This window comes from Somniosus microcephalus, chromosome 17 (assembly GCF_052327205.1).
Source record: "Somniosus microcephalus isolate GS21.2 chromosome 17, FLI_Smic_1.0, whole genome shotgun sequence".
Classification (NCBI taxonomy): domain Eukaryota; kingdom Metazoa; phylum Chordata; class Chondrichthyes; order Squaliformes; family Somniosidae; genus Somniosus; species Somniosus microcephalus.
Genome location: NC_141003.1, coordinates 5546174 through 5573983, shown reverse-complemented (window position 1 = coordinate 5573983; position 27810 = coordinate 5546174). Strand labels below are relative to the sequence as shown.

At 47.0% G+C, this 27810-nt stretch overlaps 1 protein-coding gene and 2 non-coding genes across 6 annotated transcripts; all 3 read left to right on the top strand.

Moving 5' to 3' along the window:
* Positions 1–7595: 7595 nt before the first annotated feature.
* On the top strand, positions 7596–23897 carry LOC147105461 (solute carrier family 25 member 3-like). Of its 4 annotated transcripts, none has more exons than XM_086009832.1 (8): positions 7596–7834; positions 8850–8974; positions 13643–13822; positions 15681–15862; positions 17577–17749; positions 22406–22516; positions 22605–22761; positions 22984–23897. In XM_086009832.1, the coding sequence occupies exons 1-8, from the start codon at positions 7663–7665 to the stop codon at positions 23006–23008; spliced, it is 1125 nt and encodes a 374-aa protein (XP_085865958.1). In that variant the 5' UTR covers positions 7596–7662; the 3' UTR covers positions 23009–23897. The 4 variants fall into 4 exon arrangements, with proteins under 4 accessions (XP_085865958.1, XP_085865957.1, XP_085865960.1 ...); XM_086009831.1 differs by lacking the exon at positions 8850–8974 and adding an exon at positions 8473–8603 and having other exon boundaries at positions 7597–7834; XM_086009834.1 differs by having other exon boundaries at positions 7597–7834; positions 22605–23897.
* LOC147105463 (small nucleolar RNA SNORA53) lies at positions 15900–16152 on the top strand. The gene has a single exon (XR_015081659.1). It is a non-coding gene; the product is annotated as a small nucleolar RNA SNORA53 (small nucleolar RNA).
* On the top strand, positions 23279–23533 carry LOC147105462 (small nucleolar RNA SNORA53). Its single transcript, XR_015081660.1, has one exon. It is a non-coding gene; the product is annotated as a small nucleolar RNA SNORA53 (small nucleolar RNA).
* Positions 23898–27810: the final 3913 nt, after the last annotated feature.

The window sequence follows — 27810 nt, the reverse complement described above, 5'->3', positions numbered from 1 at the left end:
CAGAAAAATGGCGCTTTCCCGCCGCTGCTGATGCTGACAACGCTGTTCTCCGCGTTTTTTATTTACAGGTGGAGACTCGTTCCCGCCGGACTCTCTGGGACTTTTCCCTCCCTCTGCTTGGTCCGAACGCCGACCTGCTTTGCAGCGCCGGCTGTCTCCCGAGTGCTCCCCCCCGCTGTCTCTGTTTGCCTCCGCCTTCGCTGACCGGCCCCGCTGCAGAGCCAGCCGATGGAGCCCCAGCCCGCCGCCCAGGAAGGATTATTGCAGTACCTGCCACCAGCTCGGCTAGCTGGTGAAACCACAGTTTTTTTATTAAAAAATTTTTTTTTTTTCTTTCTTGCTTTTCTTCGACTTTCGTCTGAGGAATCAATCTCCTTGAGGTGCTGCCGAATTGCAGGTAAGTCCATTTCCAATTCATCGCCACTGTTGTATCTGTGTGTTAATGGAGACACGGAAGGCAGGAGTTGGTTTTCACAGGTGTTTACTGAACAAAGTCTGGAGGTGAACTAACAGATACAAGACAATATACAGGCTTATATAGCCCGAGTGGCCATTACCGGCATTACAGTACACAGGGGGCTCTTAAAGGCACATACACCACACGTTGACTCTGTTTCTCTCTCCACGGATGTTGCCTGGCCTGCTGAGTTTTTCCAGCTTTTTCTGTTATTTTAGTTTCTATCTACCCTATCGTATCCTTTAATTATCTTAAACACTTCAATTAGATCACCCCTTAATCTCCTATCCTCAAGGGAATACAAGCCCAGTCTGTGCAATCTGTCCTCATGATTTAACCCTTTTAACCCGGTATCATTCTGGTGAATCTGCGCTGCCAATATATCCTTCCTGCGGTGCGGTGCGGTGCCCAGAACTCGTCCCAGTACTCCCAATGCAGTCTAACCAGACCTTTATACAACTGCCTAACCCTAACCCTTTATACAACTTTGTGTTCCAGCCCCCTTAAGATGAAGGTGTGGAGTGATTTAATCTTATTTGTCCACTCTATTGATTTTTCGGCAAAGTACAATCTCAAATACTCATCTGTGCCTTGGACACAAATGTGATCAATCTTCCTCCAATGGCACTGGTGCCATGAATCTCCCAGCGAGCTCTTCCTCACCTTGGACTTGACTTTTATATTGGGTTTTTCTGCATGTCCTGCACAATTTCCCACTTCCCTTTCGGCCCTATACAGTGTTATTCTTTAATATGGAGATGTTCGTTCTGATTCTTGTGTGTAATTCTGTGTACTGGGTCTGGAAGTATGAAGATCTCACCCGCCAGGCCAATGAATCCTTACAACCACAGGGCCTGCTTGTTACAAAATGTATTCATTGAGTTAAGTTACAGAGAACAGACCTTGAGCTGATAACACACCAAACCTTCCTTTTCCATTGAGAAAACTGGTCATATACACCCCATGAGCCTTTGCTGTCTAATTTGGTCTATTTTCCCAAAGCATGCTGGATAAAGGTACTGGATTCCTGTCTCACAGAAGGCTAACATTCTAATAGCCTTTTAAATTCTTTTTTGTACCTGTCCAATCGCTTTTAATGATTTCTGCACATGGACCTAAACCTCTCTGCTCCTCCACAATTCCTAGCTTCTCGCCATTTAGAAAATTTCTGATCGATCTTTCTTGGGTCCAAAGGAATGACCTCGCTTCCCCACATTGAACTCCATCTGCCACAGTTGACCTCACTTCCCCACATTGAACTCCATCTGCCACAGTTCTGCCCGCTCACTGAATCTATCAATGCCCCTTTGCAACTTTCTGCTCCCATCTACACTTTGCTGTGTCACCTAACTTAGTGTTGTCACCAAATGTGGATATACGGCTCTCTGCTCCTTCATCTAAGTCATTGATAAATATAGTGAAAAGCTGTGCCCCCAGTACAGATCCCTGGGGAAGACCTCTAGTCACATCCTGCCAATTGGGGTACATACCCAGTATCCCTACCCTCTGTCTCCTGCCTCCTAATCAATTCCCTATCCCAGCCAATAGGTTGCCTCCAATTCCATGCACTTCCATTTTGGTCAACAATCTCTTATGTGGAACCTTGTCAAATGCCTTCTGGAAGTCCATATAAATAACATCCATGGACATTCTCTTATCTACCACGTTAGTGACCTCAAAAATTTAACTAGGTTCGTTAGACCTGACTTGCCCTTTACAATCCACGCTGGCTCTCTCTGATCAGCTCATATTTGTCCAAATGCTCAGTCACTCTGTCCCTAATAACAGGTTCTAGTAACTTCCCCATGACAGAGATTAGACTAATAGGCCTGTAATTTCCTGGTTCATCTCTCCGACCCTTCTTAGATAATGATGTGACATTGGCAGTTTTCTAATCCAATGGGACAATTCCTGAATCGAGAGAGTTTTGGAAGATCATGACTAAAACATCAACAATTCCCTCACCTACTTTTAATCCCCTGGGGTGGAATCCATCGGGTCCTGGAGATTTGTCTATCTTCAGTCTCATTATTTTCTACATTAACTTTTTTTTCATTTGTATTGAATCTAGTTAGTTCCTTCCCTTGATTTACTTTTAGTTTTCCTCGGATCACTGTGTCCTGACCAATATTTATCCCTCAACCAACGTAACTAAAACAGATGATCTGGTCATTATCACATTGCTGTTTGTGGGAGCTTGCTGTGCGCAAATTGGCTGCCGCGTTTCCCACATTACAACAGTGACTGCACTCCAAAAGAACTTCATTGGCTAAAGCGCTTTGGGACGTCCGGTGGTCATGAAAGGCGCTTTAGAAATGCAAGTCTTTCTTTTACTTTATCCTCTTCCACTACTGGAAGACCAATACAAAGTAATGATTTAGCCATTCTGCCATTTCCTTATTTTCATTTACAGTATCACCTGCGTCTGTCTTTAAGGGGCCCACATTACCCTGAGCCACCCTCTCAATATACAGTGAAAACTTCCAGTGTTGCCCGTGATATCCCTCACAAGCTTTTTCTTGTATTCCCATTTTGCAGCTCTGACCACTTTGTTTGTGACTCACTCTTCTCCCTCTCAATCTCAACACTGAATTCTATATTATGATCACTGTTACCTAGCTTTTCCCTTACTATTAGATTGTAGATTAATTCTGGCTCATTATTCATCACTAAATCTAGTGTGGCCTGCCCTCTTGTTGATTCAAGAACATATTGTTCCAGAAAACTGTCCTGAATAGACTCAGGAAATCCACTGCCTTTGAGACTCGAGCTGTTCTGCTTCCCCCAGTCTGTGTGAAAATTAAAGACTCCCGTTATAACCACTCTGCTTTTGCAACAAGCTTCTCTGATCTCTGCGTTTATGCATCCCGTTACTTTATCATTGCTATCAGGAGGTTTATACACAACTCCCACCAAAGTCTTGGCTCTTCTTCTATTCCTCAATTCTACCCAGAGAGTTCCTACTGCCTGTTTACCCATACTGATATCCTCTCTTTCTTAAACAGCACAAGATCAGCAGCAGTAAAACAAATGCAGGGAATAATCTGGGGGGGGAGGAGAAAAATCAGAATCTGAAAAAAGTGACGTCAGAGCAGAGGGTGGAACAGCGGAACCCGAGGACTCACACTTAAGTGTTTGATTTATTATATAAATGTTTAATTTGCTTCCGACCATACCCACTCCATCACCAAGACCGCCTACTTCCACCTCCATAACATCGCCCAACTCCACCCCGCCTCAGCTCGTCTGCCGCTGGAGCCCTCCTCCATGCCTTTGTTACCTCTAGACTCGACTATTCCAACACTCTCCTGGCCAGCCTCCCATCGTCCACCCTCCATAAACTTCAGCTCATCTATTACCCCTGTGCTCGCTGACCTACATTGGCCCCAGTCCGGCCTCGATTTTAAAATTCTAATCCTTGTTTTTAAATCCCTCCATGGCCTCGCCCCTCCCTATCTCTCTAACCTCCTCCAGCCCTACAACCCTCCGATAACTCTGTGCTCCTCCAATTCTGGCCTCTTGAGCATCCCCGATTTTAATTGCTCAACCATTGATGGCCGGGCCTTCAGCTGCCTGGGCCTAAAGCTCTGGAATTCCCTCCCTAAACCTCTCCACCTCTTTTATCACTTTCCTCCTTTAAGACGCTCCTTAAAACCTACCTCTGTCCTAATATCTCCTATGTGGCTCGGTGTCATTTTTGTTTGATAACGCTCCTGTGAAGCGCTTTGGGATGTTTTACTATGTTAAAGGTGCTATATAAATGCAAGTTGTTGTATTTCCTGAAGTATTTATATTACCTTTAACGCTATTGATGATCTGAACTTTACTCTCATCCCTTTTACCTTTTGGCTATATTATTATTTCTGTCTGAGTCCTCTCCTCCTCACTTTATTAGTTTAAAGTCCTTTCTACAGCCCTATTGATCCTTTCAGCTAGGAGCTTGGTCCCAGCCTGGTTCAGGTGCAGCCAGTCCTAGCGGTACAGCTCCTTCCTTTCCCAATACCAGTGCTAGTGTCCCATGAAATGGAACCCCTTCTTCCCACACCATTGTCCCTATGCCAATTACCATATGCTTTGGGTAATAATCTCGAGATTATTAACCTCGAGGCCCTGCCTTCTAATTTAGTTCCCGTCTCCTGGTACTCCATCAGCAGGTCCTGCTCCCTGTTCTTTTCTATGTCGTTGGTCCAGACATGGACCGCGATATCTGGATCACCCTCTCCCATTGCGAGATATCCCTTACCCTGGCACCAGGTAGGCAACACACCCTTCGAAACTCTCACTCTTGACTGCAAAGGATGTTATCCCCCTAATTAGCGAATCCCCTATAAACTACAATCTTTCCATTCCACTGCTCCATGTCTCCTAATCTCTGCCACGCCTAAATAACCTAAATTCCCTCTGTCCATTCGCATGCACATTTTTGCTGCTGCTCTGGACCTGAATCCATTACTTCTATCTCCCTTTTTATTCTCTTGACCCATCTTGGGCCTTTCTCTCTCTTTCCTCCCCTTCCTGTCACTGTTCATGCACCTTTCTCTTCTCTTTGATACTTTGTCCGTCCCAATGCATCACCCACTTGACCCACTGTCCCAGGCTTGAATCCCCCTCCAATAATTCTACAACTATGCTCTGTGCCTCTCGGCATTCACCGAAAGGCCCATCAATGCACTTTCGTGGGCTTGCGAGCAGCAATCCCGACTCTCCTCTCCGACAACCTCCCCACCCAGCATGCCCGCTGGGGGTTAACCTCACCACCCTCCTTCCCATCCCACTCAGTGCCCCCACCCTGACTGAAACTTGGTTCACGGGTGGCGACCCCTTGCCCCTTACCGAAACCAGCTCGCCTGGTTGTACTTTGCAGCAACTGTCTCACCCAAACTGCTGTGACTGTGACCATGGTGCATGAGCCCTCTACATACTCCTCGACCTTTCTGCAGCCTGGTCTGTTCTTGTTCAATGCTTCACTCTTAGACAGTCCCTCGGAACCGAGGATGACTTGCTTCCACGTTAAAAATGAGTTCGCAGGTGACTGATGAGTCCAATGCGGGACCTACAGTCTCTGTCACAGGTGGGGCAGACGGTGGTTGAAGGGGCAGGTAGGTGGGGTGCTTGGGTTGACGTGCGCTCCTTGCGCTTGGCTTCCGCTTGCTCCCGGCGAAGAGACTCGAGGTGTTCGGCGCCTTCCTGGATGCTTCTCCTCCACTTTGTGCGGTCTTGGGCCAGGGTTTCCCAGGTGTCGGTGGGGATGTTACACTTTTTGAAGGAGGTTTTGAGGGTGTCCTTGAAGCGTTTCCTCTGCCCACCTGGGGCTCTCTTACCGTGCTGGAGCTCCGAATAGAGCGCTTGTTTTGGGAGTCTCGTATTGGGCATGCGGACAATGTAACCTGTCCATCGGAGCTGATTGAGCGTGGTCAGAGCTTCGATGCTGGGGATGTTGGCCTGAGCAAGAACACTGACATTGGTGCGCCTATCCTGCCAATAGATTTGCAGGATCTTGCGGAGGCAGCGTTGGTGGTACCTCTCCAGTGCTTTGAGGTGCCTGCTGTACATGGTCCTTGTCTCTAAGGCATACAGCAGGGCAGGTATCACTGCTGCCCTGTAGACCATGAGCTTAGTGCCGGGTTTGAGGTCGCCTCCAGTCCAGAATGCTTCACTACCTGATAGACTACAAAGCTTTCAAAAAAAGTCTGTTAGAAGTGACCTTTCTGACTGAAAGAGTGAAACAAAAGTTTAAATATATTAAGGTTTTTTTTAAGAGTGAGATATTACATCAGAAGTGTCACAGTTTATTGTAGATGCAAAATCAATCTGCTGCAAAAAGAGAAAGCAAGGCCCTTGACTTTCTTGACATTGCCCAAGGGCAGAAGCCTGCCCTTTGCAATCAGGGGAACCCTCCTTCAGGCACTGGGCTCTGGCTGTGCCTGCAGACAGCACTTGGGAAGTGGCCCCCAGTGAAAGCACATGTCCTGAGCAGGAGCAGCAGCAGCAGCACCCCTGAGCCTGGAGCTACAGGGCCACGGCCAGGGCCCCCACCCGGCCCGCCGTTACAGGCCCCTCCCCCACACACTGTTACAGGCCCCTCCCCCACACACTGTTACAGGCCCCTCCCCCACACACTGTTACAGGCCCCTCCCCCACACACTGTTACAGGCCCCTCCCCCACACACTGTTACAGGCCCCTCCCCCACACACTGTTACAGGCCCCCCACACACACACACACTGTTACAGGCCCCTCCCCCACACACTGTTACAGGCCCCTCCCCCACACACTGTTACAGGCCCCCCCCCCGACACAATTCACAATTCAAATCGCTTTATTGGCATGATAAGGTACATCTTATGTTGCCAAAGCATCAAAATACATTTATGGTTGAACACATAAACGCGGTTCTATTCATACAGTGTATAAACAGGTATATCCCTGAGTTTATAAATATACATTCGCCTTGTTTATATATACTCTTGTCTTAGTTTACTGGTTGTCCCTCTGTTCATGGCAAGCTGTAACGTAGTGTGCCGCCAGTGTTACACAGCTTCTCTCCTCCCCCAGTAGGAATGGGAGTTTTTGGTTGTCATTCAGATTTCTGAATTCAGGGCATATTTGTGAGAATTTTTGGTAGAAATTCTCCCTGATGCCCTGATATTTTCCACAGGCTATGAGGAAGTGCATCTCTGTCTCAACTACTCCCTGACTGCAATGAGAGCATATCCTGTCTTCTCTTGGCAGCCTGGTCTGCCTGTGTCTGCCTTTTTCGATCGCTAGGCTATGTTCGCTAAGTCTGTACCTTGTCAAGGTTCTTCTCAGTTTGTTATCCTTTACCATGGTCAGGTAATCAGCTATGTTGTATTGTCTGTTTAGGGCCAAGTAGCAATTGAGTTACAGGCCCCTCCCCCACACGCTGTTACAGGCCCCTCCCCCACACACTGTTACAGGCCCCTCCCCCACACACACTGTTACAGGCCCCTCCCCCACACACTTACAGGCCCCTCCCCCACACACTTACAGGCCCCTCCCCCACACACTGTTCAAGGCTCCCCGCCGGCCCCGCCCCTCCCACTGGCCCCGCCAATCAGCAGGCGGCGCTGGGCTCGCGCGTCACGGTGACCTCAGCGAAGGACGCATTAATTAGCGCAGGGTGGCGCGCTGGGTTAGCCGCCATTTTGGTGCCGAGAGTCAGTGAGCCGCTCCGAGTCCGCCGCCATGTACTCCGCCGTGCTGCACCTGGCCGGCGCCAACCCCTTCAACGCGCCCCGCTTCCAGCTGCTCCGGGACGACGGCTCTAGCCAGACCCACAGGACCGAGGCCACCCGACACAGCGACGTCCCCGCGGCTCCTGCCCGCCGGCGCCTGGCCGCCGCTTCCGCCGCCACAGGTAAGAGTGGGAGCCGGGGCTGGGGGCCTCCGGGACAGGCCGGGAGCGGGGCCTCCGGGACAGGCCGGGAGCGGGGCCTCCGGGACAGGCCGGCCGCGGGGGAGCGGGGCCTCCGGGACAGGCCGGCCGCGGGGGAGCGGGGCCTCCGGGACAGGCCGGCCGCGGGGGAGCGGGGCCTCCGGGACAGGCCGGCCGCGGGGGAGCGGGGCCTCCGGGACAGGCCGGCCGCGGGGGAGCGGGGCTTGGGGGCCTCCGGGACAGGCCGGCTGGGGGCCGCGACGCGGGATTAGCCGCTGCTTCTTGTGGGTCTCAGGCTAAGGCGCAGGCCGCCCTTGACCGCGTGACCCGGTGACCTCTACACGCGACACCTCTTTTCCCCCCCCGGCGCCTCCCTGGTTTCTTGGACCCCAGATCTCTCTCTCTCTCTCTCTCCTCCCCCCCCCCCCCCCCCCCCGTTTCTTGGACCCCAGATCTCTTTGTCTCCCTCTGACCCCCTCCCCTCGTTTCTCAAACCCCAGACCTTCTCTCCCCTCCTTCCCAAAAACCCTGGTTTTTCAGACCCCAGATCTCTCCCCTCTCTTCCCCCCACACTCGCTACCTCTGGCCCTCCCACTCATGTTCTATCCTTTCCCACACAGACGCGGAGGAGTATAGCTGCGAGTACGCCTCCACTAAGTTCTTTGCTCTGTGCGGCCTGGGCGGAATCCTCAGCTGCGGTACGACGCACACGGCAGTGGTGCCCTTGGATCTGGTTAAATGCAGGATTCAGGTTTGTTGTGTGGAGTATGGTCTGCACCCGTCCACAAGGAGAGGGCGGGGTAACTGCACGTACCGGCCCGGCAGCATCCGGACAGTGGAGTGGCTGGTTCAGTCCCGGGACACCCTGTTGCAAATGCTGGCGGGCCTGCTGTGTGTGGTGAGCAGCTTTGCGTTAACATTACAGGAAGACAGCCCTCGTCATGTTGCACGTTCAGCCAACTAACTGCATGGTGTGTCTTTCTTTACTGTGCTGCAGAGGAATACAGCTGCGAGTATGGCTCCAACAAGTTTTATGCATTGTGTGGATTTGGAGGCATCCTGAGTTGTGGTATTACACACACTGCTGTTGTGCCATTGGATCTGGTGAAGTGTCGCATCCAGGTTTGTGTTTCACCTCAACACGAGCTGTACCCGAGTTCCAGTAGTGCCCAAGCACATGGCCTCAGACCAGGAAACCTTTCTTTCTAGGGAAAAGCATGAAGATATCCAACATTTTGTTCCCAGCATAATGTTGCCTAAAAAACTGTGTGTGGTACTGGAGACTGGATTTTTTGGGGTGTGGTGGAAGAATGGTAACACTTAATTATAAGAATGATGGGTTATTAATTGCAGGTAGTTTGAGTTTCTTTTTGAAGGAATGCTGCACTTAAGTTATCACCATCACTTGAAGAAACACTGAGTAGCAAGGACACAATGTACTGTGGGTGGGGGACTTCAATGTCCATCACCGAGTGGCTCAGTAGCACCACTACTGACCAAGCTGGCCAAGTCCTGAAGGACATGATTGCCAGCCTGGGCCTGCGACAGGTGGTGAGAGAACCAACACGAGGGAAAAACCTACTTGACCTCGTCCTCATCTGTCGCAGATGCATCTGTCCATGACAGTATTGGTAGCAGTGACCACCGCAGTCATTGTGGAGACGAAGCCCTGTCTTCACATTGCGGGCACCTGCCATTGTGTTGTGTGGCACTACCACCGTGCTAAATGGGATAGATTCAGAACACATCTAGCAGCTCAAAACTGGGCAACCATGAGGCGCTGTGGGCATCAGCAGCAGAATTATATTCCACTACAATCTGTAAACTCATGGCCTGGCATATCCCTCACACTACCATTACCATCAAGCCAGGGGACCAACCCTGGTTTAATAAAGAGTGTAGAAGAGCATGCTGGGAGCAGCACCAGGTGTACCTAAAAATGAGGTGCCAACCTGGGGAAGCTGCAACACAGGATTACATGCATGCTAAACAGCAGAAGCAGCATGCTATAGACTGGCCTAACCGATCCCACAGTCAACGGATCAGATCAAAGCTCTGTAGTCCTGCCACATCCAGTCATGAATGGTGGTGGACCATTAAACAGCTAATGGGAGGCGCCATGAATATCCCCATCCTCAATGATGGTGGAGCCCAGCACATAAGTGCAAAAGACAAGGCTGAAGCGTTTGCAACCGTCTTCAGCCAGAAGTGCTGAGTGGATGATCCATATTGGCCTCCTGAGGTCCCCACCATCACAGAAGCCAGTCTTCAGCCAATTCAATTCACTCCACGTAATATCAAGAAATGGCTGACGCACTGGATACAGCAAAGGCTGTGGGTCCCAACAACCGCTCCAACACTGGCATCTATCCGACAATGTGGAAAACTGCCCAGGTATGTCCTGTCAACAAAAAGCTATCGAAAGCTACCAATAACCTGCTCACTGATGTCCAGTTTGGTTCTGCCAAGACCACTCGGCTTCCAACCTCATTACAGCCTTGGTCCAAAGATGGACAAAGGAGCTGAATTCCAGAGGTGAGGTGAGAGCGACTGCCCTTGACATCAAGGCAGCATTTGACTGAGTGTGGCATCAAGGAGCCCTAGTAAAACTGAAGTCAAAATGGGAAGTGGGGGGGTGGAGACTCTCCACTGGCTGGAGTCATACCCAGCACAAAGGAAGATGGTTGAGGTGGTTGGAGGAATCGTCATAGCCCCAGGACATTGCTGCAGGAGTTCCTCAGGGCAGTGTTCTAGGCCCAACCATCTTCAGCTGCTTCATCAATTACCTTTCCTCCAACATAAGGTCAGAAATGGGGATGTTCGCTGATGACTGCACAATGTTCAGTGCCATTCACAACTCCTCAGATAATGAATCAGTCCATGCCCGCATGCAACAAGACCTGGATGACGTTCAGGCTTGGGCTGATAAGTGGCAGGTAACATTCGTGCCAGGCAATGACTATCTCCAACAAGCAAGACTCTTAACCACTGCCCCTTGACATTCAACGGCATTACCATTGCCACATCTCCCATCAACAACATTCTGGGGGTCACCATTGACCAGAAACTTAACTGGACCAGCCGCATTAATACTGTGGCAACAAGAGCAGGTCAGAGGCTAGGTATTCTGCAGCGAGTGTCTCACCTCCTGACTCCCCATAAGCCTTTCCACCATCTACAAGGCACAAGTCAGGAGTGTGATGGAATACTCTCCACTTGCCTGGATGAGTGCAGCTCCAGCAACACAAGAAGTTTGACACTATCCAGGACAAAGCAACCCACTTGATTGGCTCCCCATTGACTACATTAAACATTCACTCCCTCCACCACCGGTGAACTGTGGCTGCAGTGTGTACCATCTACAAGATGCACTGCAGCAACTCCCAAACCCGTGACCTCTTCCACCTAGAAGGACAAGGGCAGCAGGCGCATGGGAACACCACCACCTCCAAGTTCCCCTCCAAGTCACACACCATCCTGACTTGGAAGTATATCGCTGTTCCTTCATCGTCACTGGGTCAAATTCCTGGAACTCCCTCCCTAACAGCACTGTGGGAGCACCTTTGCCACATGGACTGCAGCGGTTCAAGAAGGTGGCTCACCACCACCTTCTCAAGGGCAATTAAGGATGGGCATTAAATGCTGGCCTTGCCAGCGACGTCTACATCCCATGAACGAATAAAAAAACTTGTTGGCCAACCTAGCTTCAGCAGGGAAAAATGTATGTTTACACAAGGCTGTCCTTGTGAATATTTTTTTATCTTCCACAGTGGCTTGACTACCCCATTGGGACTTGCAATGGCGTTTCTAAGTTATGCAGGAGAGCTGACCAGATTCCCCCAACCATTCCTGCTGAGTTGTTTTATTTTAATATGCTGCCCCCCTCTGGTGACTCTGGAGTTACATCAGTGGTTTGTCAAACTTTTCCTGTGGGAGATCATTGGCTTAAACTTCCAAGAGAGTATTTGGTCCCCAAACAAAAGTAAAATAGGAAACTAATAAATGGAATCCTGAGTGCAGCTGGAGGCATTACATGTGAGTCTGATTACATCAGTACCTCACAATGCTCCATTGGTTTCTGCTCTTTGAAAAATAGCCTAACCCCTTATATGTCCACCTGAACAGTTAGACTTGTTAACATCTCATCTCGACCATCACCAATACAGCAAATCTTCAGTACTGCTCAGCAGTGTCGGTCTAAATTGTGTGCTGCAGCGGCGCTTGAACCCATGGTCTTCTGCCTCAGGCGAGTGTTGGCACTGAGCCACGCTGACATTTGCAGCACTGAAGGTGGCCATTCAGTCCATTGTGTCTTGGTCTGATTTGATTGTTTTAAATGCATGACCACAGACTTGACAGAGTCTAAGTGGTTGTTAAACTTACTGCTTTTGTAGTGGTGGAGTAAAAATTGTAATCTCTTGAGTGACATCCCTTTTTCATTTGTCAGTGTTCAGAACAGCTCTTGGAAATTACAAGACAGGCAGTCCATTCAACCTAACCAAACTGTTGGGCTTATGAGTAGTTGTCCCAAGCTCATGTACCTGCTGTGTTTCCATCTCCCTTTATTCCTTTCATTTAACCGCCTATCAAAGCTATTGGGAATCTTTGAAATTATCTGAACAGCATATGAGTTGAAACAGTTCTGATGGAAACTGCACCGCCAGTCCCAGCTACAGTACCTGAGACGTGGGAGGAGATTCATTGATTCACATGATGTAAATATTTGCTGACACTGGCTAGTAAATCAATGTGTGCATGCCATTTAATGCAGTTTGCCAGATTGGGTTCATTGAACCTAGCTCCTCAACAGCATGTGGACCATGTTGCCAATTACCACAGCAGTGTTGGTGTCTGGATCTATTCTGGGATACATAGATACATAGAAGATAGGAGCAGGAGTAGGCCATTCGGCCCTTCGTGCCTGCTCCGCCATTCGATGAGATCATGGCTGATCCTTTAATTCAGTATCCCGTCCCCGCCTTCTCTCCGTAACCCTTAACCCCTTTTGCCCGTAGAAATATATCTAATTCCCTCTTAAATATATTTAATGAGCTGGCGTACACTGCCCTCTGTGGCAATGAGTTCCACAGGTTCACCACTCTCTGAGTGAAGAAATTCCCCCTCATCTCTGTCCTAAATGGTTTAGCCCTTATCCTTAAATTATGTCCTCTAGTTCTGTTCTCACCCGCCAAGGGAAACATTCCTTCTGCATCCAGTCTGTCTAGACCTGTCAGAATTTTATACACTTCTATGAGGTCCCCTCTCAATCTTCTAAACTCCAGTGTGTACATCCCTAAACTACATAGTCTCTCCTCATAGGTCATTCCCGCCATTCCTGGTATCAGCCTGGTGAATCGCCGCTGCACCCCCTCCATGGCAAGAACATCCTTCCTCAGATGAGGCGACCAAAACTGTACACAGTACTCGAGGTGTGGTCTCACCAGTGCCCTGTACAGCTGCAGCAAGGTATCCCTGTTCCTGTATTCTAACCCTTTTGCTATGAAGGCCAGCATACCGTTTGCCTTCTTGACCGCCTGTTGCACCTGCATGCTCGCCTTCAGTGACTGGTGTACAAGAACACCCAGGTCTCTCTGTACTTCCCCCTCTCCCAATCTATTGCCATTTAAATAATAATTTGCCCTCCCGTTCCTGCACCCAAGGTGGATAACTTCGCACTTGTCCACATTATAGTGCATCTGCCATTTATCCGCCCAATCGCCCAGTCTGTCTGTGGAATGTGGACTCTCTGTTTCATTATAAAAAAGTAACTGTTTCCATTATTGTGTCCAGGTGGATCCTGGCAAATACAAGAGCATCTTCAAAGGGTTTTCAATCACGGTGAAAGAAGATGGTGTTCGTGGCCTGGCCAAAGGATGGGCTCCGACCTTCATCGGCTATTCAATGCAAGGGCTGTGCAAATTCGGTTTCTATGAAGTCTTCAAGAACGTTTATGGTGACCTGTTGGGTGAAGTAAGCTTTTAATAACTTTCTATCTAACCAGCTAGTGAGCATTTACACAGGTGGGCTGGGTTATAGTGAGCATTTACACAGGTGGGCTGGGTTATAGTGAGCATTTACACAGATGTGCTGGGTTATAGTGTGCATTTACACGTGCTGGGTTATAGTGTGCATTTACACGTGCTGGGTTATAGTGAGCATTTGCACAGGTGAGCTGGGTTATAGTGAGCATTTACACAGATGTGCTGGGTTATAGTGTGCATTTACACGTGCTGGGTTATAGTGTGCATTTACACGTGCTGGGTTATAGTGAGCATTTGCACAGGTGAGCTGGGTTATAGTGAGCATTTACACAGATGTGCTGGGTTATAGTGTGCATTTACACGTGCTGGGTTATAGTGAGCATTTGCACAGGTGAGCTGGGTTATAGTGAGCATTTACACAGATGTGCTGGGTTATAGTGTGCATTTACACGTGCTGGGTTATAGTGAGCATTTACACAGACAGATGAGCTGGTTTCTATTGTGCTTCTATGTATAAACTTTTAGTTTGAGCTGCACGTGTAGAACTGGGGATTTTACATGTGGAGATATGAGCACCATTAAGGTAAAGGAGTATTTAGGGGAGAGGGAGAGCCTGGTCAGAGTTCAGTTCCATGGCACTAGGGCATAATGGCTGATGGGCATCTAGTGGATTGGGGGGGTAAGTGGTAACCGCAAGGCAGAGGGGCAGTAATGATAAATTGGAGAATGGGTGGGGGAGCAGTAATCATGAGGGAGTGGGGATGTGAGCAGACATATACAGGTGGCGATGAACACTTGAAAGGCTGAGCAGAGCTCGGGAAGGATTTTGAGTCTGAAGATTTTGTAGTTGGGGCGTGGGCAATGTTCCCTCTAATTTTTTTTGGCCACGCGGTTTTTGCATTTAGAAGCCGGTGAGCCGGCTGTGTGGGAGGTCCAGACAGCTACGTGACCGTGCAGCTTAAAGCGAGCGTGGGATAGCAGAGTGTGGGACTGGGCTGTAGACTAGAGCCATAATGAAGAATGTGGTTTCAATCCCTTGCCATTGAGGTTTCTGCAATTGGCTCTGGTGTCCACTGGCTTGGGAAGGGAGGATTAGTCTGGGTTTCCATTTCTGATCAGTGTCCAGTCCTATTTGGCGATTGATGCAGGGTCAGCTTGGTTGTAAGTCCCCCCCGTTTCTTCCCCCCCCCCCCCCCCCCCAAACCCTTTCTGGTATCCAGGGATGTCCAAGCTATTATGTCTTTTGACTTTATAATGCATGGGACTGTGCGTAACGTTTAAATCCACGTTCCATTTACCTACACATCCCAAGCTGATGCAGATCATCTCCTGATTTTGGATTTATCCGCTCTTGGGTGCACTATTGTAGAGCTGCCCCTACTTGTGTATGGTATCTCCGCATGCTTTGCTGTCTGTAGGACAGGAGGGATAACTGGATGTGTTGTGGGTTTTTGGTGAACTATTCTGCAGAATTAGTAGAATGGGGGTTGATCACTTTAAATTTCTGGGCAGTATTTTCTTTTAGCATTTTATTTGTTTATAGTGTTGCTGCTTTCAGGACATTTGTCATCCTTAATTGGGCAATTTTGATAATTCCAATAGCAAAATGGATTTTAAGGAATTCCCAGAATTGTAGCCAGAAGTGGTACAGTGATCGGTCACTACATTTTGCTCATTTCTCTTCCTGACTTGAATATAGAGGCTGGAAGTGGGTAGTTTGATGATCAATCCTTTAAAGTACTCAGCAGATAGCGCAGTTTGAAAGTGAAAGGACTTTCTTTTGAGAACTAGGAAGCAATGATTTAAGTTTTCATCAGAAAAGATATAATCTTGCTGTCTCATTATAGGAAAATTCATACCTGTGGCGTACATCTCTGTATCTTGCTGCATCTGCCAGTGCTGAATTCTTTGCTGATATTGCACTTTCTCCGATGGAGGCTTGTAAGGTCCGTATTCAGACCCAGCCTGGATATGCAAACACTCTGAGAGAAGCTTTTCCTAAGATGTATGGCGAGGAAGGCATTTGGGCGTAAGTATGCATCATGTTCATTGGATAAAACTTTACCAACACATTTCCTTAGATCCACCTTTGGGATGTATCTGTTTCGCTGTGCTGGCAGACCTCATTGCACCGTGGTGGGTTCTCCTGTATGGTTACCAGATAATCCGCAACTTTTGTGGTTGTACAGTCAAAGGTGCTTGAGTCATTGATGTGTGAGAATAACATACCTGCACATTAGCCTTGCTTGTTCCAATGTGAGCGGCCTGTGTACTACATGCTGTTTTCTGCCATTGGGACTTGGCTGGTTTGCGGACATGAAAACTATAATTTTTGCTTATTTGGTGTTTTAAAGTCCTTTTTGTCGTGTGAACCAATAACCCCCAGTATGGGAATCAGAATTTCTATATCCGATACGGTAGGTGGACGAGTGGAAGACATGTCTGAATTAAAACATGGGAGTGGAATACAGAAGTTTCATGGGGCTTCCAGGAGCACTGTCACTTCTGATGGGAGAAAATGCTTGAGAGGCACCATGTTTCTGATCATTGAGACTTCAGTATTCAGGTGCTTGTGCCTGCTCCTCAACAGCCTTTATAATACTTTTTCATCTGCTAGCCCCTGTCCAGGTCTTTTCAGTCAACTTCTACATTTTTCAGCAATCGGAAGATGGCAGCAGCAAAAGAAACAAACTGGTTTTAAAACAAGGATGTGTCTGTGTGAGCCCGGTGCTCTAGAATCAGCCCTCCTCACGTTTCCGGTTTCCCACATCATCCAATTTTAAGGTTTTGATTTGCATGTCAGAATATTGAAAATGGAAAGAGAGCTTTCAAGGAAATTGTTTCAACATGTCTGAATTCTGGCTTTGGATGCAATTGTCCTGTTCTGTCTTGTTTCGGCTTTTGTTGACGTACCTTACCTTTAGTTTCACGTGAGGTGTTGGGGGAGAAAAAAATCTTGTCCCAAGCTTAACTTGAGCCGACTTGTGCAAGTTTCCAATTGCTAAACTCGAGGAGGAGGTGCTAAGCTACCCTTGAGCAAACACAGACTGTGGGACTTGTTCATTATGTGAGAAAGGGACAAAATGTACCAGAGCATCATTCAAATCCAGGAAGTCTCAGTAACTGGGATATTTAAGGAGATGTAGCTGTTTGAACTTTGAGATATAGTTCAGGCTAGTGCAAAAATGCTGCATATGAAAAAGCCATTTTCAGAAGAATAATGTTGGCATTTAGATTGCAGCTTTGAGTTAATACAAAGATTTTTACTGCACATATGTATGTGCCAGTTGATATTGGTGTAACGATGCTCTGCCACCCATTGAAAGTAGGAGGAGAAAGCCGATGGAGTAATTCAATTACTTAAAATAATTGACAACGTCAAGTTCGGTTTGTTATCCACAGCTTAAATAGATATCCAGATTAGTAAAGATACTCTGAAAGGCAGGCAGGTGGGGCTCGAGTGAGCTGAAGTATGAGAGCTGAAAAACGTGGCGGTTGACTGAAAAGACCTGGACCCTAAAGTCTAATGCTGAAATAGTTGATGGGGCTCGCTTGAAATTCTTGACTTTGTTTTATGCCCTTTTTGGTATTGAGGCAGACTTAAAGTGGAGTGTGGACTTTGCAAGAAATTATTCCAAATGCATGATTCTGTCTTCTACACATTCTAAACTCAAACCTGTATGGCGTGAGAGATTCAGTAAGTTAAAGGCTTCACGTATATCGTCATTACTTTTGTTCAACAGATTCTACAAAGGTATTGCCCCTCTGTGGATGAGACAGATCCCCTACACAATGATGAAGTTTGCTTGCTTTGAGCGCACGGTTGAAGCTCTGTACAGATATGTGGTGCCTAAACCGCGCAGTGACTGTACCAAACCTGAGCAGCTGGTGGTGACTTTTATTGCTGGTTATATTGGTAAGAAAATTATTTGGAAACCTCTAGGGGAGAGTGGAATATTTAAGCCGTCCTTGGTTTATATGCACAGTTTGTACATTTGTGTGGCTTTGTAGACTAGTTAATGTCTGGTGCATGGTTGCTCCCTTAGGCTCTATCTACATCATTGGGTGGAGCTAATGTGTGTAAATGTTCTCAAATGGCAGTTGTCAGGAGCCGCCCCAGCTTATTAGTTTGTGACAAACATTTCCCATGTTGTGGAAGTCAATTAGCAATTGTCGGACTCAACATAGGAACATCAGCCTGTACCGCCATTCAATTAGATCATGGCTAATCTGTATCTTAACTCCATTTACCTGCTGTGGTTCGGTATCGTCTATCAATCTCCGTTTTGAAATTTTCAATTTACCTAGCATCAATAGCTCTTTGGGCGAGAGTTTTCCAGATTTCCACTAACATTTGTGTGAAGAACTGCTTGACGCCCCCCCCCCCCCCCCCCCCCCTCCCCCCAAACAGCCTCAACAGCTTTTTGAGGGAGTGTTCCATATTTCCATTGCCCTTTGTGTAGAAGTAGTGCTTGCTGACATCACCCCTAAATGGCCTAGCGCTCATTTTAAGGTTATGCTCTGTCCTTCCCCCACCAGAGGAAATAGTGGGGGTACAGATCTATAAATCACACTGTGGCAATGAGCGTTAAGAAGATCATGGGGGGGGGGGAGCAGGCACACAAAGCACTGAGGTTCATTTCTAGAGGAGTAGAATAGAGAAGTTGTTAAACTTTTTTTGAACCTTGGTTACACCACACTTGGAATCTGTGAACCATTCTGGTCTCCATATTAGAGAGGATGCAGAAAAGATTTACTCGAATGGTACCAGAACTGGGAGGCGATACCTGTCCCCAGGCTGGGCTCATTCCCTAGGGTAGATGTAGAGAAGGTGTTTCCACTTGTGCCTGAGACCAGAACTAGGGGCCATAAATAAGAACATAAGAAATAGGAGCAGGAGTAGGCCAATCGGCCCCTCGAGCCTGCTCCGCCATTCAATAAGATCATGGCTGATCTGATCCTAACCGCCAATCCACTATCACAGAACCATCTCCTGAATCTAACAGAATTAGACACGAAATAGGAGCAGGATCAGGCTACCTGGGCCCTGGGCCCGCTCCGCTACCCACAGGGCCATGACCGATCCGAACCTAGACTCATGTCCAAATTCCTGCCCACTCCCCGTAACCCTTAATTCCCTTTACTTCTAGGAAACTGTCTATTTCTGTTTTAAATTTATGTAATGATGTAGCTTCTACAGCTTTTTGGGGCAGCATATTCCATGGACCTACCACCCTCTGAGTGAAGTAGTTCCGCCTCATCTCAGTTTTGAAAGAGCAGCCCCTTATTCTAAGACTATGCCCCCTAGTTCTAGTTTCACCCATCATCGGGAACATCCTCCCCGCATCCACCCGATCCAACCCCTTCACAATCTTATGTTTCAATAAGATCACCTCTCATTCTTCTGAACTCCAATGAGTAGAGTCCCAATCTACTCAACCTCTCCTCATTTGTCCATCCCCTCATCCCCAGGATTAACCAAGTGAACCTTCTTTGTACTGACTCGAGAGCAAGTATGTCCTTAAGTATGGACACCAAAACTGTACGCAGTATTCCAGGTGCGGTCTCACCAATACCTTGTACAACTGAAGCAATACCTCCCTATTTTTATATTCTATCCCCCTAGCAATGAAAGCCAACATTCCATTGGCCTTCTTAATCACTTGCTGCACCTGCATACTAACCTTTTGAGTTTCGTGCACCAGGACCCCCAGATCCCTTTGTACTTCAGTACTTTCCAGTTTCTTGCCATTAAGATAATAACTTGCTCTACAATTTTCCTGCCAAAGTGCATAACCTCACACTTTCCAGTATTGTATTCCATCTGCCAAATCTCTGCCCACTTACTTAGCCTGTCGATGTCCCCTTGCAGGTTTTTTATGTCCTCCTCACTCACTACTTTCCCTCCCATCTTAGTATCATCTGCAAACTTTGACATGTTACACTCGGTCCCCTCCTCCAAATCGTTAATATAGATTGTAAAGAGTTGGGGACCCAGCACTGACCCCTGCGGAACACCACTAGTTACTGATTGCCAGTCTGAGAATGAACCATTTATCCCAACTCTCTGCCTTCTGTTAGATAGCCAATCCTCTATCCATGCCAGAATATTACCCCCAATCCCATGATTTTTTATCTTAAACAATAATCTTTTGTGTGGCACCTTGTCAAATGCCTTTTGGAAGTCTAAATACACTACGTCCACTGGTTCACCTTTATCCACCCTATATGTTACTTCCTCAAAGAACTCCAGCAAATTTGTCAAACATGACTTCCCCTTCATAAAACCATGCTGACTTTGTAAGATAGTCACTAATAAATCCAGCAGGGAATTCAGGAGAAACCTCTTTACCCAGAGACTGGTGAGCATGTGGAACTCGCTGCCAGTGAGTGGTTGAGGCGAATAGTATAGATGTCTTTAAGGGGAAGCTCGATAAACACAAGGGAGAAAGCAATCGGAGATGTTGATGGGGACAGGTGAAGGGGGGTGGGAGGAGGCTGGTGTGAAGCGGGGGCATGGAGCTGTTGGGCCGAATGGCCTGTTTCTGTGCTGCAAGTACTGTGCATTGCCTCAATTAGATCATCACATCTTTTATATTACAGGAAATAGAAGCCTAGTCTCTGCAACCATTCCTCCTACTTTAATCTGTTTTGCCCTGGTATTCTGGTGAATCTGCGCTGCACCCCCTCAAAGGTCAATATATGCTTGGTGAGGTGTGGTGCCCAGAACTGAACGCCGTACTCCCGATGCAGTCTAACCAGAGCTTTATACAGCTGTAGCATAACTTCCACCCATTTGTATCCCAGCTTCTCACCATTTAGAAAATACTCTGATCGAACTTTCTTGGGTCCAAATGGATGACTACTCACTTCCCCACACTGAACTCCATTTACCGCAGTTTTGCCCACTCACTGAATCTGTCAATGTCCCTTTGCAACTTTCTGCTCCCATCTACACTACTTCCTGTGTCACCAGCAAACTTGGATATACAGCTCTCTGCTCATTCATCCAAGTCATTGATAAATATAGTGAAAAGCTGTGCCCCAGTACAGATCCCTGGAAGTCTCTTGCATGGGACTTTTTCGAATACCGCCTTATCCTTTACAAATTCATGCTGGCTCTCATATCTCACATCAGTTCATATCTGTCCAAGTGAACTGTTTCTATTGGCAGGAGGGTTGGTAACCAGAGGGGACACATTTAAGATAATTGGCAAAAGAACCGGAGGGGAGATGAGATTGTTTTGCACAGTGAGTTGTGATCTGGAATGCACTGCCTGACAGAGTGGAGGAAGCAGATTGAATAATAACTTTCACAAGGGAATTGAATGAATAATAACTTTCACAAGGGAATTGAATAAATATTTGAGAATTGAGTTCATGTATTTGCGCCAGTAGTGCTTCTCCGCCATGTTTTAGTGCCTCGGCAGGGATTCCATCTGCTCCTGAGGCCTTGTTCTTCAGAGCAGCAGTGATACCTGCCCTCCTGTATGCTTCAGAGACATGAACCATGTACAGCAGGCACCTCAAAGCACTGGAGAGATCCTGCAAATCCATTGGCAGGATAGGCGCACCAACGTCTGTGTTCTTGCTCAGGCCAGCATCGAAGCTTTGACCACGCTCGATCAGCTCTGATGGACGGGACACATTGTCCTCATGCCCGATACGAGACTCCCAAAACAAGCGCTCTACTCGGAACTCCGGCACAGCAAGAGAGCCCCAGGTGGGCAGAGGAAACGCTTCAAGGACACCCTCAAAACCTCCTTGAAAAAGTGCAACATCCCCACCGACACCTGGGAATCCCTGGCCCAAGACCGCACAAAGTGGAGAAGCATCCGGGAAGGTGCCGAACACCTGGAGTCTCTTCGCCGGGAGCAAGCGGAAGCCAGGCGCAAACAGCGGAAGGAGTACCCCACCCACCCGCCCCTTCAACCACCGTCTGCCCCACCTGTGACGGAGACTAGGTCCCGTATTGGACTCCTCAGTCACCTGAGAACTCCTTTTTAGTGTGGAAGCAAGTCCTCCTCAGTTCCGAGGGCCATCTAAGAAGGAGGAGAAATATTTGAAGGAGAAATTTGCAGGGCTGTGGGACTAATTGACTAGCTCTTTCAAAGAGTTGGCAATGGGCCGAATGGCCTCCTGTGCTGTCATTCTGTTTCAGCAGTTAGTTCAGAGTCGGTCTTCTGTTTGATCTCTGGATTAATGGAGCTTCTACTTGGGTGTGAACATTTACTGTAATTTACTAGTGAAGTGGATTTTTATTTTGAAATTTTCACTTTGAAGCATTGGGTAGTCTTTGCTTAGAGTCTGGACATGGCGAATTGTAGTTGGCCTCCATGTTAGCTGCTGAAACGGTTCAACTGGTGCCACAATGCTGTCTGGTGACATGGCTTGGGTACTGCAGGCTTCGTGGGAGGTTTCTGATGGAACACAAGTTCGGTATTCAATTATTTCAATACATTTGAAAATAATTTGTTCATGTCCTTTGGTACGTAGTAATTGTCCGTCTGTGTTTAATGAAGTGCCACAGTTACTATTTTGTACAATTGACTGATTTTTATGTTCCTTTCAGCTGGTGTGTTTTGTGCTATCGTGTCTCACCCTGCTGACTCGGTGGTGTCTGTGCTGAACAAGGAAAAGGGCAGCTCTGCTTTTCAGGTTCTGCAGAGGCTTGGACCTATCGGTAGGCCATATTCTACTTTCTAGATGATGTGCCACGCTTCCAAGTTAAACATGTGACAACTCCATTGAAATGTTTTTCTGTTTTGCAGGAGTGTGGAAGGGGCTGGTTGCTCGTATTATCATGATCGGCACTCTGACTGCCTTGCAGTGGTTTATCTATGACTCGGTTAAGGTCTACTTCAGGCTTCCTCGCCCACCTCCCCCCGAGATGCCAGAGTCGCTGAAGAAGAAGCTTGGGTTGGATAAGTAAGAACGCACGGACTTGGCTTGTTGCTCTGGCTAAACCAGAGATGTTTCATCCATAAGACATGGAAAAAGTTTTATTTAATACTGAAAGTATCATGTCTGTAATGTGTCATGTTGGTGAACCCTGGCAGAGTGGGTGCAGAGTATTCGTCAACTCCAATTCTGAATAAAGAACAATTACCCAAGTTTTAGATGTGTAACTTATAATTGTTTTATTTGCAGGTCTAGTTCACCGCAATCTATTTAAAAATGGTTCAGATTAAAACGTTTGGTTTGAATGAATTCTCATCATTTCATTCTGGAAACTCCGTATTGGTGGCCAGCTAAGCAGAGGTACCTTTGACAAATCTTGTGCTGCTGCATATTTGCTTCACCACAGCTTTTCACTCCGATCAGCAAATAAAAAATATTTAGAGCTGCTTGTAAATGTTAGCGATTGTGACTAAATTATCGAGCTAGTTTGTACATTTGAATGCTAGTAGTTGGAGAGTCGGTTGGGAAAGTTTAAAAAAAATAAAACACGCTCCTTAGATCCACCTTTGGGATGTATCTGTTCTGCCTTGCTGGTAGATCTTTGCACCCTGGTGTTGGGTTCTCCAGTGTGCTGGCAGGTAACATTCATCAACTTTAGTGGTTGTACAGTTGAAGGTGCTTGAGTCATTGGCGTGTAAGAGTAATATACCTGCAGAGTAGCCCCTCTGTTCTGATGTGAGCGGCCTGCGTTACTGCAGGCTGTTTCCTACCATCAGGACCTTGCTGCTCTGCGGACATGTTTATCAATATCAATCTGATTTAAATGTTGCACTAAAATGTGGTGAGATGTTCGCAAGCTATTCTAGCTGCTTAGTGACCCCATTATGAAAAATTGGCAGTTATGCTAAATGACCATTTTGCTGGCATTGGTAAAACCCTGCTTAAGCATGTGATCCAAAGAATGGCTGTAACATTGCAATTACCCATAATGTTTTTACATTTGACATTTCAAATGTATTAATGTGTTAAATAGGCTTATCTTGGAGCTGACATTAACATGGAACCAAGACACTCCTTTTGTATATGTTAGTATTATAGTTTGTTCCACTCTGGGTTTTGATTATTTGGGTCAGTAAGCATTAAAGAATATTTGCAACAGTCAATTTTTTTCTCTCCAATTTTATTCTGTCCTGAAGGTGTTAACTTCCTTACTGGGGTATAGTTCCACAGGCAGTGTTGCACTCTTTATCATGTGTGGGCTGTAACTGGGTGTCCTCCTGCTTATCAGACAGCTGAGCCTGGCTGCAGAGGTCAATTGTTTTTTCCCCTCTTGGTCCTATACCTTCCTTAGCCCAGGGCAGTAAGTTAGAGCACACCCAACAACTGAGATTGGCCAAATCTACACAGGCCAGGGGTGGAACCTGGTACAGTCACTGGTTACTTGTTCCATTCACCTACTGTAAGGGGTTAGTGTGGTTAAACTGGAAAGTCTGGGCGCAAAGACAAAGAATCTGTGGGAGAAGGAAGGTTATCCAGAAAGCAAGCCGATTTGTTTTTTGGTAATGCATTCAATATCCTGGATGATTTTGTCAGTGTAGCAGAGGTACTTGAGTTAATAAACGCTGTGAGTGAAACTGCTGAGGTTCTGCAGGACTGGGAGCAAGCGGAGTGTAATAATGGCCCAGGTGCATTGGCTGAATATTATTGCATTGCATGGAACTTGCAGCACAGAAACAAGCCATTGGGCACAACTGGTCTATGCTCCACATGAGCCTCCCACCTTCATCTAAACAACTCATGTAATTGTCCAGCTTCCCCTGAAATGTACAGGAAACTCTCGATTTACCGGCACCTGAATATCCGGAAATCTCTCAACCGGCAAAATTCAGGAGTAGGTTCAGGTAAGTTTTACTATATATTAGTGGCCGTGTAACCGGGGTTCCTGGATCTGTGGCTGTGTAACCGGGGTTCCTGCACCTGTTGCCGTGCAACAGGGACTCCTGGATGTGTAACCAGGGCTCCTGCACCTGTTACCATGCAACAGGGACTCCTGGATGTGTAACCAGGGCTCCTGCACCTGTTGCCGTGCAACAGGGACTCCTGGATGTGTAACCGGGGCTCCAGCACCTGCGGCCATGTACGGGGCTCTCGTACCTTGGTAAGTATACCTTTCTAATCCAGACTTTTTGATCAACTGGCACCACGCCGGTCCTGTCGGTGCCGGATAAAGAGTTTCCTGTATAAATGCTATTTGCCTCAACTACTGTGGTAGAGTTCCACAATCTCCCCACTCTCTGGGTAAAGAAATTTCTCCTGTTGAATTTAGTAATCTTATATTTATGACGTAGTTTTGGACTCCCACAAGCCGAAACATTTTCTCTCCATCTTACTGTATCAAACCCCTTCGTCCTGTTAAAGACCTGTAGCAGGTCAGCCTTCTCTTCCAGAGAAAAGAGCCCCAGCAGTATTTCCTGATAGTTCTAAACTCCCAGTTCTGGCATCATTCTTGTAAATCTTTTTTGCACCTTCTCCAGTGCCTCCATATCCTTACAAAATGTGGAGACCAGAACTGGGCACAGTGGTCCAACCAAGGTCTATACAAGTTTAACATAACTTCCCTGCTTTTCAATTATATTCCACTAACAATGAACCCCAGTGTTTTGTTGTTTTTATCATGTGTTGCTACTTTTAATTTGTGTATATGTAACCCTTGGATCCCTTTGCTTCTCTACCCCATTTAGACTCATTTTCCAAGGAGTATGTGACCTCTTTATTTCTCCTACCAAAAGGAACCACCTCAATTTGCCATTTATACTGCCATTCTGCAAGTTTGTTAATGTTCTGTATTTTGGCACAGTCCTCCAGTATTAACTATACCCCCCAATTTCATGTCATCTGCAAATTTTGAAATTGCACTTCCGATGACTTGAATCACAGAAACCCCACAGTGCAGATAGAGGCCATTTCGGCCCATCGAGCCTGCACCGACACATATCCCACCCGATCCTCGTAACCCCACATATTTAATCCCCCTAACACTAAGGGTCAATTTATCATAGCCAATCAACCTAACCCGCACATCTTTGGACTGTGGGAGGAAACCCACGCAAACACGGGGAGAATGTGCAAACTCCACACAGACAGTTGCCCGACCGTCCGCCGGTCTGAGTAAATACCTTTAACCCCTATCCTGTTTTGTAGCCACCATGTTATCCAGTCTGCTACTTGTCCCCTGACTCCACATGTTCTGACCTTATGAATCTACTATGTGGTGCATATTGAAGGCCTTTTGTAAATCCAAATATATTACATCTTGCATTACCCTTGTCTACTCTTTTGTTCTTTAAAGAATTCAGTAAGGTTGGTCAAGCATAACCTTCCCTTTTTGGTTTCTAGATGTTTTTCTTCAATCTTTGAGTAAAGATTGCGTCATCTTTCCTACTACCGATGTTAAGCTAACTGGTCTATAGTTCCCTGGACTTTTACTAGCTCCCTTTTCAATTATAGGAATAACATTAGCTGTCTGCCAGTCCTCTGGCTGTATTCCCTTTCTAATGATTTATACAGTATATAGTGCCTCTGCTATCTCTTCCCTAACTTTTTATGTGTGGATGCAATCTATCTGGACCAGCGGTTTTATCCCCTCAAGTTTGACTAGTTTTGTCAATCATCTATTTTTTTTTTTCCCCCCCCCCCCCCTTTCTATCTTAAATGTCTTTATATCCTTTTTGATCTAGAACATAATAGCAGCTGTGGGCCAGATGGCCCCTCAATAAGATTATGGCTGATCATCTACCTCGGCTCCTTTCCTGCCCTACCCTTTGATTCCCTCCGTGTCCCAAAATCTATCGCTCTCAGTCTTGAATATACTCGACGATTGAGCATCCACAGCCCTCTGGTACATAGGAACACAGGAAGAGGATTGGGCCATTCAGCCCCTCAAACCTGTTCCACCATTCGATGAGATTGTGGCTGATCTGCGATCTAATTGCACATACTTTGGTCAACACAAAGCTATCAATCTCAGATTTAAAATTAACAATTGATCTAGCATCAATTGCTGTTAGTGTTGAGGATTCCAAAGATTCACAACCCCCTTGAGTGGAAAAAAAATTCTTACTCCTAAATGGCTGACCCCGTCGCCAGAGTCTGTCCCCCAGGTCTAGGCTTTCCAGCCCGGGGAAGCTGTCTCCGCATCTGCCCTGTCGAGCCCTCTGTGAATTGTATGCATTTCCGTGATATTTCCCCTCATTCTGCTAACCCCCAAAGAATATTGGCCCATTCTACCCAATCTCTCCACATAGGACAGCGTTTTCATCCCAGGAATCGATCTAGTGAACCTTTGTTCAACCCCCTCTAAGGCAAGTATATCCTTTAGGTAAGGAGACCAAAACTGTACACAGTATTCCAGGTGTGGACTCGCCAAAGCCCTCTAATTGCAGCAAGACTTCCTTACTCTTTTATACTCTAACCCCCTTGCAATAAAGGCTAACATACCATTTGCTGTACCTACATGCTAACTTTGTGATTTATGTACAAGGGCACCCAAATCCCTCTGAATCCCAACATTTACTAGTTTCACCTTTTTAAAAAATATTCTGCTTTTCCATTCTTCCTACCAAAGTGAATGATTTCACACTTCTGCACATTATACTCCATCTGCCTCCTTGCCTACTCACTTAACCTGTCTATATCCCTTTGCAGCCTCTTTACATCCTCTTCGCAGTTTTTCTCTAGTTTTGTATTGTCTGCAAACTTGGATATATTACACTTGGTCTAATTATTGATGTAGATTGTAAATAGCAGAGGCCCAAGCACTGATTCTAGCAACACTCCACTAGTTACAGCTTGCCATCCCAAAGGTTCTGTTTATTCCAATTCTCTCTTCTGTTTGTTAACCAATCTGCATTTCATGAATCCAAAGTGAAGGCCTAAGGAAATCTGCAGGCACACTCATGGGTTTAGCCAGGAGAGTCCAGTGGTTGTCTGTGTACAGGACCTACTGCAAATTCTGGCGAGAAAGGTCTTGGAGCGATACACAAGGACTGGTGCGTGGGTCTAAAAGGACACCAGGAA